This window comes from Phalacrocorax aristotelis, chromosome 17 (genome assembly GCF_949628215.1).
Source record: "Phalacrocorax aristotelis chromosome 17, bGulAri2.1, whole genome shotgun sequence".
Lineage (NCBI taxonomy): Eukaryota > Metazoa > Chordata > Aves > Suliformes > Phalacrocoracidae > Phalacrocorax > Phalacrocorax aristotelis.
In genome coordinates, this window is record NC_134292.1 from 4,087,523 (window position 1) to 4,109,305 (window position 21,783).

Here is a 21,783-nt window from a genome sequence, read left to right on the forward strand (position 1 = left end):
AAAAGCCTGTTTCAGGGCTATTCGGCTCCTTTTGTTAGTTCCAAATGCTCACACACATTCACACGTATCGAGAGGTTTTGTAAATATTGATGCTTCTTACCAGGGGAATGCAAGATGCTCTTTGGAAGTACACTTCTACTTATTGTCTGGCTGGCCTTGGATACAGCAGGCAAATGCCTGAGTTTTTCTACTTTGGTTTAATTCTTGGGTTCAAATGCTCTTGAACTGCTTCCTTTACTCTCTCCCCTCCCAGTCTGTTGACTGGCCTTGTTTATTTTGAAACCTAGAAAAGTTTTCTTTTTTTTTTTTGCCTCTGAAGTGCAATAAACAGAAGAGAGGGAAAAAAAAAAAGAGATTAAAATCTCACCATTTGTGGCAGGCAACAGCCTGGAAATCTCCAGCTGTCTGTCAGGAGTGCGCTGGGGGAATGTCTGACACCGCAGGGCCCCCGCACCTTGCAGCCTCCCTCCCGGGGGATAAACAACGTCCTCCCGCCTCGCCCGGCCGCTTCTCCACTCACACAGACGGGCCCTGTTGCAAGGCAGGTGGGGCAAGCCGGGCTTGACTAATAGTGGAAAATCCGAGAGCATCGGAAAGATAAACAGCCCAAGTCAGATAGTATAAAAGTCCTTTTTCTAGCACACGCCAGGTAAGCCTCAAATGACAGAAACTATAAAAACATGCTGAGGTTCCCTTGCAGATGGATTAAATTAGCCTTCAAATAAACAGGGGAAGGGATGGCGTGCGCGTCAGGTCTTCCCAAACGTTAATCTCTTCCTTCCCCAGGCCTGCATCCAACCCCGACCCCTGCCCAAGTGCCTATGTGTGTTCGTCTTGCCCAACTGGACATCATAGTGTTTCATCCACGGACAATAACGCAAAACTAACATTGTGCTTGATGTCCTGGTGAATAGGTGCCAGCCCTACCTCCTAGCCCTCCATGGTGTTGAACCACCGTCCCAATTGACTGGCCAGACTTTTCATCCACTCTTAAAATCTAAGTTTCCATGTCTATAGGCAAACAATGGCTGCCCTGGGTGTGTCATCATTGAGTTGGCTGGTCATTTTTGCCCAAAACTAGGCACTGCAGAATTTATCATAAATACAGAAATTATTATAAAGCTCATATAATGTAGCAGATGATGCTGTCTTTTCTGGGAGTTATTCTAAAGGCATGTCATGGGAGGTGCTTCCATTTAAGATCTAAAGGATGTTGCGAAAATGTATGTGAAAGTCCACCTTTAGCATCTTCAGGAAGCACAGATATGGTGGGTAATGAAAGAGGACAACGTTTTGCAACACCAAAGAAATCCCTCACTTAATTTCTAAAATGTGTCCCCCCTACCCAAGAGCAAGACAGTGGACCTGTGCCTTTGCCTTTCCCTGCCACGTTCCCCCACCATGAGTGAAATATTGGACATGACATTTTAGGAGAACCTTAAATATTATTTTAATCTCAAATGTTCTGTTATTGCAAGTGTCAAGTCCAACACTTCTTGTAAATACCTGGAGGACAGCCAGGTCCTGAGAACACAAGAGGTGTTAGGAACTGAACCTCATTGGTTAAGTGCAGGAGAGCCATAGGAGCCAGCACGCTGACTTTCTGTACACTGATTTCTTTGTCTTAACCTGTTTTTTTTTCCTTCTCCTCCTCTCCAGAGCGTTGTCTGCACAGCGGGACTCAAGTGGTACCCTCACCCTTCCCTGATTCATTGTGTCAAAGGCTGCGAGGTGAGCTTTCGCGTTAGCTCGGGTGGTCCGTGCTTGCACTCCTAAGCGTTATGGTAACAGTCGCTGCAGTCACCTGGCTTGTAAATGCTGTTTTTCAAGTGGGTCAAAGAGGCTTTTGCCCTGCCTATGCTATCAAGCAGACTGGGATCTCCGGCAGCAGTTCTGACACTCAGGGGTGAAACAGTCATTTTCCTAGAGCTGATGGTTGGGTGACTCTTACAGGAGTTGGACAATCGAGTGGCCCAACAATGTTGGTAGGCAGTCAGAATTTCCAAGGATCTTGGAATTTCTGGGAAGTTGCAAAAACCTTCAGTCATTTTTCCTTGATTTAGACATCTCATTAGAGGGCTGATTCTTTCCAAGGCCAGCTTGGCTTTGGGGATTGGTGTGTGCAGATAAACTTTAGGAAAGCCAGAGGCAGAAATTATACCACTGGGTGGAGAGCACAGCTGGACAGTGAGTAAATCACCCATCCCTCCACTGTGCACCTTCGTCTGAACCAGAAAAAAAATGAGAAAAATTCAGGTACATTTCAGCTGTGATACATTTTTACAGTCTTGTGTGATATTTGAAAAAAGCAATTATTTTGAAGGATGTTGTTTCTGCTGGCTTTGAAAAGTCTGAGAAGTCTTAAGATGCTTCCAGTGGTTAAACGGGGCTGAAGCACCTCTTTCAGGGTCACGGTGCTCATGCCGTTTCCATCATGCCGGCCCTTGAATATCTCAGCCACGTCAAGAAGTCAGTCTTCATGGTACCTCTGAGAGGCTGGGAAGCTTCATGAAGTTTTAGAAATGGGGTAGCTCACAGGTAGAGGGATAGATGGCTTCTTTGGTTACATGGACGGGCAGCCAAAGAGCCGTGTCTTGGCCCCACATCTCCTGACCTTCTGCAGCATTGACTGCGCTCTCAGCACCCAGTAACCAGTAACCAGTAACCCAATTTTATAAGCGCTCTGAAGTTATTTGCCCGGAGTGGCAGAACATGGCACAGAACTCCTAAATCTGACATGAAACTCTAGACCACATTGCTGTGCGACGTGATTTGTCTTGAAGTGAAAGACAGGTTTCCTTCGCATACAAATGTTGGGCCCGAGAGGGTAATAACTCTCCAACAATGTAATAGTTTCTGTCTAGTTGTTCCCTAAATGAAAAGCATTCTGCTGTCAGTGCTTTGAATGTCATAAGCCATCTCACGCATTACATTCATGCAGGCTGGCTAGGCGCCCCTATTCTCCAAAGAGAGCTAAAATAACATCCAGCGACCATTAAGAAATGCCATTCAGGTGCTGATGCACCATTGGGTATCCATTCTCCTGCTGTTTAAGGATAGTTGTTACCGAGGCAAACTTTGCAATGATGTAATAATTTACCAGAAGCCATTATTACTGACATGCTTTTTCTCAGCATTTTCTTCCCTTCCATCATTGTTAATTGCCAGACCCCTCTGCATCAATAGGAACTTTCTTCTTTTCATCATTCTTTCAGCAGAGTCACTGCATCGCAATCTATCATCTTGGAAGGCTTTGCCCAAACAATTGATAATGGCCTAGAGCATGATGCTTCCAGGATCCACGAATGGACCAGTGCTTGTTCTCTGGCATTAAGGTTTCAGAAGAGATGCCATCTTCACTGAGCCTCTTTTCACAACTATGGAAACAGGGACTAATAAGTCAGTAGGTCAATAATACTGGGCCATTAAGCTGATACAATCCTCAGTGTATTAATATCCTTAGCATTAGGGAGGGTTGCCTGAATAGAAGGCTGTAAGCGGGGCACTATTTTACTCTTGGCTGTCACAGTGGTAACCCAGGCTGCTGCTGCAATGTGATTTTTTGTCGCTCCCTAGTGGCAGGAATAGAGGTTTGAGTCAGCCAACTCGGCAACCAACTTAGATGTTTCGGTACCAAACTGGTCCCCCGGCCTACTTACATAGTCCTTCAAAAATATAGGAGCACTAAGATATGCATGAAGACCTCTAGAGACCTCACCCTCCACAGCCAGGCTCCCAAGGTCTTCCAGATGAGGATTTTGATACCAAATTAGAATAGATGTTATTTGTCCCATTCTTCTCCTCCAAAGGACCGACTTGCCTACTCTGAACCAGTGCAAATGAAAGGCGAATTCTTCCACAAGTTTCTTTTACTGATTTCCCAGTGTTCATAGGTGTAGGGTACAGACATAGGCATGGAACATTAAAGGCAAGCCTTTCTTGACCCACAGGCACAGCCAGGCAATACAAGGGAAACATGGAGAAGCCTACAAAATGTCTTGGGAGTTTGGGCAAAGTTCACGTTTTTGAATATGACCAGGTTGGCATAAAAATATCTCTCCATCTCCTTATAAATAATTCACTTTTAACCCTTCGCATATTAATTACTTTGCAAGGGTGTTTGCAAGTCAAAGTCTTTGCCTGTGTAAATAAGTCAATCTCTGTGGAAGTCAATGGAGTTAAGCCAGTTTACAGGGGTAGGAGCCTCACCCTGTAACTCTGATTTCCACGTCAGCATTTGTAGTATTTGCATGTAGCTAAACAAGTGACATGGAATGAGAAAGTTACCTCCTGGTAGTCCTGCTCTGGTCCGATATTGCCATCATTGCCTGGATTTCCTATACCCTGATAGAAATATTTAAATTCACAAAACACCGACAGTAAAAGCCTGCATCGGCACAGCTCCAGTGTCCATTTCAATACCGATGAGCACGGCCGTGGCACTGTCTGGGGAGAGCACGGCGAGCTCGCGTTGCTGGTTCTTCAGGTGTCTATCGTCAGGGAGACTCTGGCACTACAATTTCTGCAAAATCCTCCCAGGAAATCCACAAGCCTCCCCACCTGCTCTGCAATGATGCCTTCTTGTAGGAAAGTCCCTGGTGTGTTTTTCACAGTGCAGAATAAATGAATTTTCCGAAGAGCAGATAAAATGGGAATGGCCCCATGGGCCTGTGTGTGTAAGAAGTGTTACAGAGATACGACTGTGCTCTCTGCCGAGCACCCGTTCTTCTGAGCTTTCAGAGCTGCCTGGGGTTCTCACACTTGCATGGGCCTTTTTTTAGCATCGGGCACAGTTTTGGCTTCCAAGAAAGACTTTTGTACTTGCTGACCAAGAGGGCTCCAATGTGTAATGAAAAATCAGACTTCAAGCCTTTTCTTCAGAATCATTATTATTATTCAGGTCCTGTGCAGCACATAGACTAGTGATCACATTGCACAGACTAGTGACCACATTTTCTTTTTCAAGGTGATTTATGAATTTTACTTAATAGCTTTCCACAACATCCTTCTGAATAATTGCCATTATCCCAGCTCTGAGCTGTGGAGCAGAGGGAGATTACGTGTTATGGCCAAGGTCACACGCGGCCACTGCTGGTCAGAGAACAAGAGCACGTGGTCCCTGAGCTGAGCTCAGGCCACTTCCATTTCTCTTTGTGATATGTTTTGTGCCCTCAGAGCAAACACTTGTTGCATCGTTAGAACTGTGGTGGGAAGTACAGCTATTAAAAGCAAGCCAGTTTTGCTGCTATACATAATCTTCTCTTAGCCCACATAGTTTTGGAAGGTTAGCTTAAAATTATCAAAAGGTGCTACAATTTTAGATGCCTTGATGCTGTCTCTGGGCCTAGTCAAATTAATATTCCTGAAGCATCATCTTATGTGGAATGTGGAGAGCCAACAAGGGCTCATTTCCCTTCCATCTAGTGTCATTTTTTTTATGTGTGCTTTGAAGGGAGCAGGGAATAATTATGTCTTGCTTTTAAGGGCGGTTGGTAATGTTACAAACTACATGGCTCCTTCAAGTCTTCATGTTTATCTTCTGACATACTGTTATAGGTTTTATCCATGTCCGCGTTTTCATTCTTTTTCTGCTTTTTCCTTTTTCAGCCTTTCATGGGGGACAACTACTGTGACTCCATCAACAACCGAGCCTTCTGCAACTATGATGGTGGGGACTGCTGTGCCTCAACAGTCAAGACCAAAAAGGTAGGGGTGCTGCTTCCTCTTTTTACTGGGAATTCCTTGGTGAGTGCTGCTTTGTGCCTGGGAAAATTTTATTTTTCCTAGAACAGGGGTGGTCCGAGGTCTCAGAAGGATCTTCAGTCCAGGCATCAGCTCACCATAGGCACTGAGTTTTTGTTGGTTCATTTTGAAGCTCTATCTTGATAAGGATGTGCATTTCTCATCATAACCTGCCTTATATCTGTGCAAGGCAGGTTCTTAAATAAAGTACTCAGAGGCATTCATTCATTCTTATTGTAAATAAACCCTAACTTGTCTATAGGCAGAGGCTGGCTCCCTCCAAAACCCTGGGAGATGTTAATGAGAAAAGCCGCACCTAGTACTTAGGAGACCTTCACACAGAAACACTGTGTATTTGCCTGTCCTGCTATCCACCCTCAATGCTCAGAAGGGAAACTAAAGGTTAGGAGTCATTAGGAAAAGAACAGAGCACACAACGAAAGCATCATTGTAGGTTTGTACTTGGACCTGTGTGTACCCACACATGCATGGCTCGCTGACCGTCCCAGCTCCAAAAAGAGAATAGGCATGTTCATGGAGGTTCACTCCGTCAGTGGTTATTAGACACTGTGATCTGGATGCAGTTTCTAGATCAGGAATATCTAAACCTTTGGCTGCTTGAGCCCAGGGAAGGATTCACACACATCCCACTTTTTTGTGCTTCTTTTAACACCCATTTCTGGCCACTGTTACAGACAGGAGATGAGAGATGGGGTTTGTGGTTTGAAGCAGTACAACAATTCATGTGTTTCTAACCAGGACAGATTTTGAACTTGTTTCCCAAAGAAAGGAAAGAAAATCTTAGCCTCTGCCATGTGAGATTTTTACCTCATCTTCAAGATTTGAATGTAAATCAGAATGAAGAAAATCCAGCCTGGTTAAGTATCTGATATATATGAGTAAATAAAAACAACAAACTTGGGAGCAGACAGAGGGATCTCAGGCTTAGCACACATCATCCATTTCACCCATCTGAGGAGGAAGGTCCTCTCTACCACAGCTGAGGGACTGAAGACCTGTCTGCAGGGAACAGTCCTTTCTAAGACAGCTTTTGCTGGAGGTTTCTTTACCTTGGTTCAGCCCAGGATCCGTTCTAGTACAGCACTGTGGGCTGTCTCTGGCCTCTCTGGGAACACTGAAGGGAAGTGAACATGTCTTGGCAAGTGGAAGGAGTTCATTTGTCCACTGGGGAAGAGGTGGGGGAAGAAGTAGTTTTTCTAAATGTGCTTTTTGGACACTTTTCCCTGTATCGCTGTGTGTCTTTTGCAAGTGTCCCTGCGAGCCACGTGCTGGGAGGGAAGCATGGGCAGGTGAGCTTCTCTGTTACCCAAGGGTGGAGTTCCCCATGGCGAGCCTGGACTCTGAAACAGCCACTGCAGAGATGAGCAGGGTGACAGGCAGTGGCTTATCTTCAGTGTTGTCTCCAAGCAGAGATTCCTATCTCCGGCTGATTTTCCACCTCCTCGGGAGGAGTAGCCCAAGGGCAGGCACAGCTTGCTCGTTGGCCTCAGCCGGGAGGGCAGAGCTGGAAGCGGCCAGTAGCTCAGCATGGCATAGCTCTTCTCTTCCTACAACAGCCTGCCTAGGAAACTTTATCTCGCTGCCTCCAGGCTTGAGAGCAGGGGATGAAAAATCCCAAGAGGTACCAGAGAAATGGAAGGGAGGTGGCCGGGAGGGGACCGACCCAAACCAGCCCTGACAGGACACGAGCTAAGGGCTCAGCTTATTGCTAGGGTGGGGACGGGACTGAAACATAAGGGGCGTGAGTGCCAAATTGAGGGGGAGAGGTATAGGATTAAGGTTTGGGAGCCAAATTTATTGCTGGACAGGGGGTTGAGACAGAGTGGGATCTGTGCAGAGTTGTGAGCACTTACCAGCCAGGCCAGTCACACTCAAAATATCTGCTGCTTCACTGCCACCCAGAAATGAAGCGACCACCCAAGAGGGGGAGAGCGCTTTGTAGCCCAGTCAGTTACTGGTTTCATTGCTAAAACTGCCCGATGCAAAGGGCAAGTGGTTCAGAGTCAGGCAGCTGGTCACGCATCTGACGCATTTCCCCCATGGAGGGGGAGGTTTTGTAGCTTTTCAGAGATAAGTCTGCTTCCACTGATTTCACTGGGAGCTGTATCTTTGTGGCTGGGGGAATTAGACTTGCCCTACCCTAGTTTGTACTTTAGAAACCCCCATCCCAGAGATCACAGGGTTTGAGAGCTGAACCACAGAGCCCATCGCTTCCTCAGCATGCTTTCAGCTTCCAAAGTCTTCTCTTTCTCCCAAAACACCAGCAACATCCCAGGAGCCGAACAAGGCACTTGGGAGGAGTGAGAAAACCACTTTCTCCTTGGACCTACCATGCCAAAAGCAAGATGCTAAGTCCCAGTTTATTACATTTATAGGGTAAAGGAGGGAATAATAACCAAGCCGGCGGGGCCGGGGCGTCAAAGCCAAAGAGGCGGCAGGCAGCACCTCTCTGCCTGCAAAGCGGCCACTGACACCTGCGGCAGCAGCCGTGGGGCCGCGGGTCTCGGCTCTGCGAGTTATTTTCCCGTCTGAGGCCTTTGACTGGGACCAGATTTCAGGCAAAGCTGTTCAAATACAGCCCTCTCTTTGAAGAGGTTTATGAGTGGAGCGTTGCAGGAGATATTCCAAAGGGAAAAACAATGAAAGGTGAGAGAAAAGGGAGCTGAATAAAAATACTCCGCATACCAAATCATTCCAGCACAGTTTGCCACCTACTTAAAAAGGCACAGTTTTAAAATACACATTGGGTGTAAAAGCCAGAAACCTGGAGGAGACATAGGGAGGGGCAAGTCCAGCTCTGTTAATTCCAATACCAGATGAGGATGTATTTTCATACGGTTGTAGAAAGAGTGAGACACATGAAAGAGACTGCTCTGCTCCTTTTCTTTCAGGGTTACATACTATGTGGCAGATGTGTCAGTCTTTTAAAGCCCCTGCAAGTTTACCCATAAATGTCTAACATTTATGCAACACCTGTTTTTCTCCCAAAATGTCCCAGGACATTTTACAAGCTTTAGATTTATCATCTTTTCACCGTTGCAGCCATTGCTGAGGTGACACATGGTTCACATTTAACAGAACATAGCAACTCCACACATTATTTTAGGAAAGGGCTGAAGATTAACATTGCATCATGTGAAGATTCAGGAGTTAACAGTCAAGTAAGAGCTGGCTTCAGATCTTTAATGTCCACAAACTGTCAAGACTTAAGTCTCACTGCAATCCCACTACCCTCCCAGAAGCACTGTCAGCCGCACACAATGCTGTGAACCAGGCAGCGTGAAAGCAAAATTATTTAAGCCATATTTGCTTTAATTCTTAGCCCTCTTAGTTAATGTGAGATTTTGCACGTCCCTGTTTTGTTGCCCTGAAAATGCGCAAGAGGTTTCCACGCAGCGTTTGCTTAGGCCGTGTTTTTCCTTTGCATTTGAGCATTAGCAGCAAATGACCTTGTGCATTTCTACAGCGAGAGGGGAGCAGAGCGGTGTCTTATCTGACCAACCGCCAACTAATCAGCGCCGCTGCTTAGATAGGAAATAATGTGTATTTGCCCTGCATTTTTCACAATCAGGCTAGAGAGCTTAAAAGAAATCATTAAAGACCTCTTTTGAATGCTACAAATGGCAACGAATAAATTCAGTCATAATCTGGGCATAAATTTGAGGCAACTGCAGTCAGCAAGCGGGGAAAAGAGGCATTCATCAGCCTAATAATTTGTTGTGCGCTAATTGACCAGCATCCCCCTGCAGCGGGCAAGAAGCCAGGGCTGGCACGGGGATGAGTGCCACCCAAGGAAGGGGACGCGCGTCCTGTGGTGCCTGATGGTGCAGCCCCGGGCAGGTGGGCAGCATGAGGAGCAGGGGGCCGGTGGCAGGGTTTGCGGTTGGGGCAGAGGACGGGGCTGTGCGCCTTGCGGCTTGCCCTGTGCGTGACCCAGGAGCAGCTTTGAGAGACAGGAAGGCCATTGCTGGCCAGCCTCCAAGGGAGAGAAAGCTTCTGTTGTGTATCTGGAGGGGATAAAGTCTTCCGTGAAGGACAAAGCAAAATCCCATCTCCTTTTAATCTTCCTACCCTCCTGACCCAGCACAGGTTGCCAGCTCCCTTCTGCCTGGCTGCTCTAGGAAGCTGCTTCTTGCTTTGTATCCTGCCGCAGATAAAAGAAGATACTATTTTTTAAAACATTAAATACGTGACACTGCTAAAGTGAGAAAAATAAATAACCTGGGCATAACTGGCTGTCTCTGGGCTGGCGGCTGCCTGTGAGGAACTCCTGGGGCATGCGACGTTGCGGGGAGAGAGGTTATGGCTATTTCTTTCTGATTAGTTTCAGGAATTCTTCTCTCCAATTGCTGTTCCCCTTTTCTTTTCTCTTCCACTTCCCTTTTACAAGTTTCTCCTGGACATGGCTGTCTAGAGAGGCCTTGCAGAAATCAGAAATGTCTCTCTTTAGGCTCTGCTTGTGTTCTTTGTTCGACTTGGATTGCCAATTTGTTTAGCTGAAGATACTGCAGCCTGGTCCCTGCAAATTTAAATAGAATTTGCCGTTTTAAAATTCCCCCAACATAAACCATTTGAAAAGGGCAACCTTTCATCTGTCTTTCCTCTCTGCCTTTCCTTTTCATCGCATAAGGAGTAAACCTACTGCTCCCATGAGAAAAGCCTGTCTCACTCAGTTATCACTTGGGTTTTTCCTCAACAGCTTTGCCCCATAGCACTTAGAAGAGAAAAAGAAAAATCGTCCCAGCAAAAATTCCCATCTCACATGCTGCCCCTTCAGCCTCTTGACATTTCTGTCCAACACCTTGGAGAGGAAAACCAGCAAGTGCCTCAGCGGAAAACAAATGAGGACTTGCAGTAGATAGAGGACCGTGTGGGATTCATCCAAAGCTTTGCTTATCTAAAAGATAGGCAAGTTATCAAAACCTCTTCAGAGACTTTATGGCTGAGAATTCAAGGCCTAAAGAAAGGAGCTTTGAACTGAGGGGCTGCTGCTGGCTCCAGCAGGGATTTCCAAAGACTGTCCTTGCCTCCCTGGAAAGGGGGGTCTGCTGCACTTCTACCCCTAAGAAAACAGACATAACCATTTCCCGGTATTTTTGAGACATAAGCGCCTTCTCCCAGCTCTCTAACTGCAGCACAGACCTGTCTTGGGGAATCTCAGGTCTTGCTCCATCGTCAGAACACGTTTTTGAGGTAGTTCATGCGATTAGCGGCCTAAGTGACCACCCCGGCTGAGGAAATTCTGCTTATCCAGAAGAACTGATGTTCCTGCCACGATGCTGCTCCCAACTTGAATGTCCCCAGCTGGGTGTGTTTGTCTTTGTCAGCTCTGTAATTAGCTGGAGAGATACAATGAATGGTGGGTGAGCATGGAGGAAGGAGGGATACAATGCGGAGTGTTGCTTCATGCCTCTGGAAGCGGCTGAGCGTTGCTGCGTGCTCCGAGCACGCTGCTTCACCCAGGCGTGCGGGTGAACTCACTTACCCATGAGCTGTTGGTCGCAGCCTCAGTGGAGAGCTGTTTGCCATGTGAGGAGCGTTTTCAGTCATGGTTGGTTGGGACGGGAGCTTATTTTGGGGCTCAGAACTTGGTTTCATAATTGTTCAGGGAGGCTTTCCAGGCAGCAATAAATTAAAAGCAGTGATGGTAGTAGCACATGTTGCCTATCCTGAGAGAACGTTCTTGGCTTCAAGGGACATAGGGCTTCCCACAACATACAGCGTTCCCAGGGGATGTGCTAGTGGAGGGTGTTTGCTTTGCTATCCGACCTCACTTCATTAGCAAGTGTTACAAAAACCAGCGAACAAACCTTCCCTGCTCTACCGCCAGCTATTTGGCCTCTGGGTGGTCTGGCTCCTATTAAATCTTTGGTGATTATTTAGACTAATTACATTCATGTTTGCACAATCAGTAGCACGAGGGTAGGAAGTGCAGCTGATTGCTGAGTAACTGAGCTTCGTGTGGTTTGGCAAACGGGCTCCCTCGCTTCACACAGTGGGAAGGAGGGGATGCGGGGATCCATGCGGGCAGGGCTTTCCCGGGGATCCCTGCTGGCTTTGGGCCATCCTGCTTCCACTGGTTCTGGTGAGGCTGCTCCCGATTTATACCCGACGGAGGGAGAGGAGCATCTGTTGGGCTTACTTGAGCTATGCCGTGTTACACCAGGCTAGCTGGCTTCGATGGGGGAAAGCCTGGTTTATGGCGGGGAAGTTAACAAAAATTCAAGCCTTTAAAACTGTATGTGCTGCATGGAGAGGATGTTTCCTGCCAGCTTCATCTTCACCTTTCCCAGGCCCTCTGGAGCAGTGCCCTAGGTGTGAACCTGCACACCAGCCCCCAGAGTTAAAAGGGGGCTCAGTCTTGTTCTGTTATCTCAAAATAGCCCTGGTGACCTAAATGCTGAAAACCACTGAGAAGACCCTTACAAGATACATTTTTGTCCCACAAGGGCCTTGCCAGGGAACAAAATACTCACCGGCGTTGGAGCTGCGCGGGTCTCGGGGGGCGCGGGGCTGCGACACTCAGCACGGCCTGCCACGCTTATCTCAACATGCCGCGTTCGCTCGCACAGGCTCTGACTGCAGCAGCAGGGCCTTCATATTTCCAGCTAGGCTCGTCTGGGAGATTTCGCAAACACTTCAGGCCTGAAATCTAACAACAGGCTGTTTCCCAACACTTTGCAGCCCTCCTCCCCTGCTTCCCCCTGACCCTCAACCCCTACCCTTCCCGGGGCCTGATTCTGCTTGCACTGGTGCTGCTGTGAACCAGCCCCAAGTGTGCTGGGTGAGAGGTACAGCCGGGTCAACCTGATACGAGCCTGTATGAGGGATGAGCCCCGACCCTTGGCAGAACTCTTTCCCATCCCTCCCTGTACCTGTCTGGGATTTCTCCTGTCAACATTCCCACCAGTTCCCTATAGACTGGCCTTTCTCAGAGGGGATCTGTCTTGGGATGTCGCCAGCCTCTTCAGATAGGTGCCGTGTAGCAAGGATTTGTGGCCTCTCATTCATTTCATGACCTGGATCCCAGTTCTGCACCAGTCTGTTGTATTGTTGTCTTTGTTCCCACAGTTAGGAGCTGGCATCAAGGACAAATGCTGCCCTGTTTCCAAGAGGGAACTTGGGTGTTATCCAAGGTCTCCGTACCTAGCATGGGAGAGGACACTTAGGGCTCCCATACCTTTGTGGAGAATGGAAGTATGGGTTCATGCACTGTGCAGTAGTGGGGAGTTGGTCGAGGTGGAGGTGTCTCTGATGTCCTGTGTGTTACACCCCAGACGTCCATGCTAGCCTCCTGCCTACCCCGTAAGCCTACGCCTGCTGCAATTTCCCCCTTAGGTGCGGAGCATGGTGTGTCATGCAGTGCACACGTCTGGGGCGACGGATGTGATTCAGGTTGTGTCTGTTTTCTCTTGAAGATAGCCAGTGGTCCAGTGTGGCTCAGGTGTGACCCACAGCCCCCTGAGTACTACCGATCCACACTGTGTTCTGGATCATCTCCAGATGTGTGTGTGTGTGTACGGGGTGCATGTAGGCATGCAGAGCTGTGCGCTACAGTTGTGCCTTTTTCAACCTATTTGACTTAGTCTGAGGAGACAACGTCCTGCACTACTTCTTCAAATGACTGAGCCAGGCCTCAAGCTTAATTTTTAGCTTTTTCTCCCAGCCCTCCTAGATATTAGCCACGTTTTCTACAAGGGAAGATAGATGTAGGGTGAACGCAGGACTTGGCGGGTGAAAGGAAGAAGAGCTGATTCTTTAATACTGGCTTTACAATGGGTATATCTGGAAGTTTCCGTGCAGGTCATATATTCTGTTAATGAGTTGGGCTTTCACAGACCTATTTAAAAAGAAAAGATGCAGTTAATCTTGGAGTATGTATATCTGGGCTCCACACCTAAATGGGCTATCATTCACAAAAGGGTTCAGCATTTATTATTTCTAGCACATCCAGCAGCTTTACTCATGTCTCTGCACTCCAGAGGGCTACCGCTGTACGAGCCCAAGGCAAGAGACCGTCCTTCTGTGGGGTTTTACAGTTTCTCTGAGTTGGGTACTTGTGACGATCGTAGTAGATGCTGTTTGGGGGTTTGATTCCCTAAATACCGATGGAAATCAGGTTCTTGGGGAACTCAAATGTGTATTTGTTGTAGATGTTTTTTTAACGTGGAAACCCTGTATTACTGCTAAGTGTTTGGAGAATTTTGTCTTGTCTAATATGACTGCAGATGTGCTCATTACCCATAGAAATCTCTGCCTTTTCACATAAAAGAAAACTGATCCCTGGAGCTCACTGCCGTAAGACAATTCGTCTATCTGGACAATAGCACTGTAAAAATCAAATTGCAGAAAAAAACTCTGTAAGGGACATAAAGTGAATCAGGCTAATCTGATCAGGAAGAAACCCTCTGACACTCAGGCTACCCGCTGCTGTGACTGCTGCTGAGCCATGAAACTGTCTGCTCCTGGGGCCGTGGCTCTGCCCCAGAGAGAAAGCTTCTGCACTTCTGTCCATGACTGCTGTTAGGAGACTGGAGGGGTTCTAGAGGACAACACATGGCAACACATTTCTTCTCTAGCGGCTCCCTCTCCCCAGAAATTGGCTGCAATGTAGTAGTAATCTAGTCTCTCACGTGCACCTTTTGTTCAGGTCGCTCCAGTGCTGAGCACATATTTCCAGTGACCTGTAAGAAAGCAAAGGGGAAACCGAGGGACTCACCAGGAGAGATGGGAGGAGAGGGAATGAAGAAGGTAGATCACTTCAAGGCAACATCAAACTCATGCCAGTTTGGCGTTCTAAGGCCGCGATTTCAGCACAGCCCACAGAGGGAATGTGAGTTGGTAGTTTGGAGACAGTTGTGCAGAGCTTTTACTCTTGGCTCTGGTGGTCCTGCAAGAGGAATGGTAGCGTTTATGGAGCTCCGTGCCCGCAACAGGTTTCACTGCCCACGTACGCACGGACAGCAGCAGAGACAAAGAGCAGTAGGTTGTCATGGCTAATTTCAGCCACTTTACTGAAATGCCTGAGTTGAGTGTGTGGTTTTCCTGGTTCAGTGCAAAATGCGTATCCACCTTCTCTGTGAGCCTGTCTCCCTTTGAATGCAGGGGCCACTTAATCGCTTTTGTTAGAGTGTTACAGATAAACACAGTGAATCCAGGCCAGGGAGAGGAAAAGCTTGATCAAGACAAATGAAAGAATCAGGTTCCCAGGTCTTACCTGCAACCAGTAGCTTTGTCATACAACAGGAAGGATTTTTTTAAATCAAAATCATTGACAAATCTGGATTGAGCTGAATGATTTGGGACAAAAAAATAAAAATAGGGGAAAACAGATATATTTAAATGTTTTGTTTGAGCATTTTCTAAGCGAAATAAGTTTTTATTTCAAAACATAACTTTTGCTTTGAAAGTCTTTTTTATTTGTGTGTCTTGGAGGGAAAGGTCAAACCTGAACTGTAACAGATAACCTAAACCAAAATGTTTCTTTTTAAATTGAACAAAAAAAGTAATTTTTTAATGTATCTTTTCTGTTTTCCTTTCTAGTATTTTAATTCAGTCATTAAACAATCCACTCTCAGCCTCCTCCCTAAACCCCATTGTTTGCAGATGTCTCTGTTTTCCTATCTAAGAATATTCATGACACTGTGATATGAGACAGTCCTGCTCTGGCTGGTTTCTGGTGGATCAAGTGACCCTTAAGCTCCTATTGTTTTCTGTAGTTTATAAACTTTTTTTAGTTTCCAATTATTTGAAATAATTTGCTATTAACTTTTTGGACTATCTCTTCTCTTTGCAACCTCCTCATTTGCACAATCGTAGAGTCAGGTTATTCACTGGTTGGTTACTTAGCTTGTAAGTCACCAAGGCTATGGCTTGATGAAGAGTCATCACCCTATTCTACCTGGAGGGTCAGGTCTTCTGGGAATGAAGTCAAAAGCAAGGGGAGGAGGCTCTCTAAACCCTGATTTGGTAATTTGGCTATTTAATGTCTCTGTCAGCATGTCCCTGCCTTAGGCTCCCCAGTTGTGAAATAAAGATCCACACCTCTCCATCCCATTCTTGTGTGCATCAGGAGAAAGGCATGCTAGAGATGGACATGCAGGGACACGTATGGAAAGTCGAGGTGGAAATGACAGCTATGTGTTCATGCACAGCGCTTGGTCCACATTCCTAGATGTGCTGTTGATGATACATAAGGAACAGGCAGACCCACGCTTCATAGCCTGGAGAAATGTGTTTGTGAAAGAGAGAGCAAACATGTGGCAGCAAAGCCAAGGGAAGCAGACGGAACGTGCGCGTGCAGCCCTCGCCGGGAAGGGTGGAACAGGTTGTGGCACTGTCTTGGAAGGAGCGTAAAGGAGGGGAATGAGGTCATTTGCTCAGTCTGTGCAGATGGGAGAAATTCTTGGGAATTCACTTCAGGGCAAGCAAGACGCTGTTCCACTGCCACCCCCTTTTCTTCATGTCAATACCATGATGCAATAGGCCAAAATCAACTTCCGCTAGCCAGGCACTGTAGGCTATTCTTTCAGCTCCTTCCCACGCTTCTCCAGGAATATCATGGACGGATGACAGAACATGCACGTAGCAGTCTCTTCCTTGCATTCTTTTGCTGTTCCTCAGTGCCCATTAACTGCATCTCTTGACCTTAAACACAACATGTATTTAGAGAAGTCTCTCTGCTGCATTACAGCCTCACTGACCTGCTAGGTAGTGTTTGGTTCCTGCCCTGAGGAATTGAAACCGAGAACATTCACAGTTAAGTGCACAAATGGACTTGGGCACGGCAGCAGCACCCAAGCCAAAGGGCCCTACTGTAAAGTGGTACCCTACAGAGGGGAGATTATGGCCCAGGAGTAGGGTTCACCGAAACCCCCGAGCTGGAGGTGGATAGGAATGCTACGGGAGGACCGGAGTTCGGACCTGCTGGACCCAGTTGTGTTTGGTTATCATTTGAGTTGGTCATGTGAGATGAGGGGTTTGTAACTTTCCTGTCATTTAGTGTTTGTAGCCTTTGGGGTAAAGATAGCTTTTCAGAAAAGGTTGGCAATGTAACGTGATCTGGGCATCATAGTAAGTGCCCCAAAAAGCCCCCGAGTACCGGGGAAGTACATGTCTCCCTAGCCAGCTATGTTCATGTGCCTGATGCGAGCTCTTATGGGAGTCTTTGCTGACTAGTAGCTGCAGGAGTTGAACAAGTTCTTCTTTACACTTTTCCCAGCCTCTCTTGTGGACAGGTAGCTACCTGACACCTCAGTGTGCCACCAGGTCAGCAGTAAAATAAATCACTGTAAAAAAATTCACACAGCTGAAGGCTGCAGCTGATCTCTGAAGATCACTCCAGAGGTCTCGTTTGGTGTCCAGGGTGCTGGAGGTGTGTACACTCCTTCATGTCTCTGTGTCTTTGGTCTCCTTCCACAGGTTACTCCATTCCCTATGTCCTGTGACCTACAAGGAGAGTGTGCTTGTCGGGACCCCAATGCCCAAGAGCACAATCAGAAAGACCTCCGCGGCTTCAGTCTTGGGTAATGCCAACAGACGTGGAATGGAGGACCACACTGCTCAAGGCAGGCTAGGAGAGACACCACATCCTTTTTGGTATCGTTTTTAACATTTAGCTGCTCAACTGGATGGCATTTCTGCACCAGGGACCCTTAGAATTCAACCAGTCTGCCTTTAATTTTTGTCCAAGGAGAACTCAAAGTAGGGGTTTATGTATTAACTATATCTTAAATAGTGATGACAAGAAACAAACAACCAAGAATCAAGTCGAGAAGACTTTCATGTATAAAAACAGCATGTTATGCCCACCTAATCTGAACAGTTCATATCTAGATTCAAGGCGAGAAACAAGCTATTTATGTACGCATATTTATAGAAATAAGTAGGGAAAGAGAGAAAGAGAGAGAGATTATGATCAACACAAAAACACTTTCCCCTCTCTAGCACTCACAACTCAGACCGTTCATGGAAAAGGCTATGCTCTTGGAGGACTCCAAGCCGAGCCTTTTCTGATGCTGAATGCCAAGGTATCGCATGCTCGGGGCACTGAGATTGGGGTGGGATCTCCACAGGGCTGTGTCTCTTGGCAAGTGACTTGCCAGACGGTCAGCCAGCTCGAGATGTAGGATGCATCTGCTCCTCACAGGAACGCTACTTCCAGCCAGGGAGCTCAGCAGACTGCAGTGGCCTTTCTGTACAGCTCCTCCTTCTCCCCTGCCCTCAAAAGCCAACAAAAAGCCCTCTTGTAGCCTGCCTGGAAGCTGCAGGGCTGCTGGGACGTTTCTGTGTGGAGGCGGGCAAGTGGTCCCATGGTGGAGTCAGGGAGTGGGGAGTCTAAGGACTGGCATCGACAAACGTGGATGATTGCTTCTGAGGAACAGAGAGGGTAACTCACCCCCGCACTTGTCATTTGAGCATGTCTGCTGCTGCTACTCCTGCTGCTATGTCCCATACAACTCGTTTCCTTACTGTGTCAGGACAGGGTGAAAACAACCCCATGCAACCAAACAGTCTGCCTTAAAGCTTACCTACAACCTGCCTTTCAAACCCTCTGGTCTCTTCCTCAGCATTGGGGCAAGAAAACAGGACACCAGCCAGCCAAAGGAATCTGCTTTCTGGTCTCCATCCAGCCAAGTGGTTCTCCAGACCTCCTCCACCCACCTCTTATGGTGGTATATATCTAACAGCTGCTTCAAGCTCCTGTTTTCCCAGGAGAAGGGAAGAGGAGGAGGAGGCACATGCTGTGGGGAAAGGACCGCAGGAGACAGTGTTAGAATTTTGGCCATGTTTGTCAGTATTAACCTGCCAGGCCAGTGGGTTGGACACCTTTGATAGACCAGGAGCTTAGCTGCTTGTAATCTTCCAGAAGGAAGGGCATTAGCTGCAGCAGACCTCATACTTCCCTGTTGTATAGCTCCATCCTCCTGTTTCAGGCCAGGGGGGCACATGTTGTGCCAGACCCTTGGGTCTCATTTCATTTCATCGTAGGGTTCATCATGTCGAGTCACTGAGATGCCCAGTGCATCTAGTGCTGCTGCTACAACCCATCCCAGTAAATCCCAGTGCGACTTGGGCTTGTCTCCTGCTGCTTCAGGCTCCTGCTAGGAAGACCACACATCCAAAAGAGCATCCTTCCAAGTGTTAAGTCTGTTCCTTGGGGCTCTCCTGACTTGTACAATCTACCGGGTAAAGACAAGTTGGAAAGATTTTTTTCCTACTCCTGCTTGATTGAACATTTAGGCACTGGAACAAGGCAGAAGGGTAAGGGGGGTGGGTGTCATTTAGCTCTTGGAGGTGGATGTAAAGATGGGTAGGAGAACGAGAAATGGAAAACTGACAGAGTTGTAGGTGCATGGATCCAGGCTCTTGTCAACCACTGCTGGGGTTGTTTCTGTCAGAATAAACCAGAGATGAATCTCAAGAACTAGAATTTAGGGGCCTGGAGAGGTGATTGTCTTAAGAAGGTGAGGAGCTCTCTGTTGTGAAGCTCGTAGTTATTCCCGGAGAAGGCTTGGCCATGGGAGCTGTGCAGATGGCTCTGCCCCCACTGTGCGGTGGGCTACAGGAAAGGGAGGCGCAGTGGGATCAGGGCTCCTTCTGGGGAGTTAGGCTGAACATCCTCCAGCGTAGAGAACTTTGGCAAAAGCTGGGCCTGGGCAAAACTTCCACTTTCATCCCTTGCCACCTAATTAACAATGGAAGTAAAAACTCGTAAAAAGGTTGCTTCCTTCAGGTCCCTTTGTCCTCCCCTTTTGTGTTGGCAGTTTCTTCATGTGCCATCCAGCCCATCAGAAGAGCTCACAACCACAAAAGCCTTTCAGACCGCCAACACATCATGTCCTCAATGCCTGAGGCATGTTGGCATGATGACCCCCCTCCACCCCACCTGGGTTACGCCCCAGGAGGAAGCCCCAGTTCAGGTCCTGCATGTATCTTGATGGCAGCTCACTTTGCAAAAGCCCCTTCCCAGCTATGTTGCTCAGCATGGAGGAGATTTTCCATCTGCTTTTCCCACCTAGGACATTGCCCAGGAGAGACCTGTCTGTATAAGCATTATTGCCACTTGCTGCTGTGGGCTCCCAGGAGCTCAGGGCCCGCTGAGCTCCTCTGCCCAGCCAGGGGCAGCCTCTGCTCACTGAGTTGGAGTCCTTCTCAGCTCAAGGGAGACGGCAGCCTCTAGCTAACACAGCCTCACTCCTGCAGTCCAGGAGTGACCCGGCTCCCTTTCCCATGGGCAGACTTTCCATGCTGCTATGTGATATTTTTTCCAACTGTTGTGTTGGCACGGTCCATCTTCTCCAACAGGGCTGGCAGAACCAGGAGCAGAAGAAGTTCTGCTCTGAGTAATGTTAAATCCAATGGCATTTTTTCCCCCCCATTGGGAAAAGATTGCATTGGGGCAAAGCTTTGCCTTCTGCATTTCAGGTGCTGTACCATGCTCCCAGGGGGTGCAGAAAGGGTAGCTGTGGGCATGGACATGTGCCCAGCTACTGTCCCCTGTGCCCCCAGCCCAGGGCAAGGCCAACTGGATGGCCTTCCAGCATCTACTACCAATGTTAAGGGCCTTGAAGGCCCAGTGGAGTCCCCAGGAAAGACCCTCCATGACTGTGATGGCCATTGGGTGGGAGATGAAGGGGGACGTTACCCACCAAGCCGGTGGTATAGGACAACATCAAACAAGAAGGCTGGGGGGGAACAGGAGAGGGTGCTCATGCTGATGAAATTAAGCTGCTCATAAAGTCCAGGTCACATCAGTGCCAAGATCTTCTCTGTCACAGCCAGTGAGCCAAGGCTGCACCCTAGCTGGGGCCACCAGCCAGCCTCCTGGCTATGGGTGGTGTTCATGGCCAGTGGGAGGGAAAGCTGGAGCAGAAAGCAGAGACTGGTGTACGGTGGGGTGGGAACCTCCTCTCAGCTGCTACCCCTCTCCCTCCCCACCCTCTCGCAGACGGGCTGAGCTGGTGTCCTCCTGTTTTTCTTGCATCTTCCGCTGTCCCCCGCCCAGGCTGAGAAAGGAGGATGGCACCAGAGGACTCTTGGAGTCGGGTTCCAGCTACCTCCCTTCCGGTTTCGGTTTCACTTGGTTGTAACTGTCGGTTTGTTCTAGGTTTTACCTGTGTTTAAGAAAAAAAAAAAAAAAAGAAAAAAAAAAGAGAGAGGAAAAAAAAAGAAAACCCAACAGCCAACAAAAGTTTCTTGCTGCAACTGATTCAAGTGGGGGAAAAAAATAACAAGTGAGGCTTTACAGAGAGGAAGAAAAGGAAAAAAAAAACACAAAAAAGGAGAAAAGAAAACCCGCATAATCCAAACCCAAGAAGAGCAAAGCCTATTTTTGTGTGTTTGAAAGGAAAACACTGATTCAGCCAGCTGAGTAGAGAGCTAGATACTTAAGTGTAGCTTACCCTAGAAGTACCGTGAGGTTTTATAACATTGTCTGGTTTTGTTTTCCTTGTGCTTTGTGCTAAGTCCAGGAACTAAGGCTAAGGTATTTTTTCCCCTGGTATATTGTTGTTTGGGGGGGGGGGGGGGTGGTGGAGTTTTTTTTTTTCCAGATTATTTTTTTAAGTGTGTATTTGTGCTTATTTTTACATTATCCAACTGTACATACGCATTTATCCAGTATTTCACTGTGCTCTAATTACTGCACTCAGAAGCACTGCACAGTCTGAATCCCGAAGAGCTGCGAGAGATTGGGAGTGAGGGGGGGAAGGAGAAAGCTGCTACGTGAGCAGACAGGTGATTCCCGTGAGCGGGATGCGGGGTGACGACCGTCCCCTTCCCGCACTCCAGTCCGTCATTTCCGTTCGAGGCCAGGCTAGAAGTCAGGAGGGGATGGGATTAAGTCAGCTGAGGCTGGGATGCTCAAAGGGGTTCCAGAGCTGCCAGTTTGGCCTTTGAACTTTTTTGGATGCCATGGAAATTCCAAGCCTTTTGGCAGTGTCATGCCCGCCCCTGCCCGATCCCTGGATGCCCCAGCGCAAGCTAATGGGCATGTTCGTATCACCGGGAGGGGACCGT

General features: G+C 47.8%; 1 protein-coding gene across 1 annotated transcript in view; it reads left to right on the forward strand.

The window, feature by feature from the left end:
* Window positions 1–20,939, forward strand: part of PAPPA (pappalysin 1) — a 181,284-nt gene extending 160,345 nt beyond the window's left edge. Inside the window, exons 20-22 of the mRNA XM_075111900.1 lie at window positions 1,660–1,731; window positions 5,608–5,706; window positions 17,185–20,939. Of these exons, the coding sequence (XP_074968001.1) occupies window positions 1,660–1,731; window positions 5,608–5,706; window positions 17,185–17,292 (279 nt within the window). The 3' untranslated portion in view covers window positions 17,293–20,939. The remainder of the gene's footprint in view (window positions 1–1,659; window positions 1,732–5,607; window positions 5,707–17,184) is intronic.
* The last annotated feature ends 844 nt before the right edge of the window (window positions 20,940–21,783 follow it).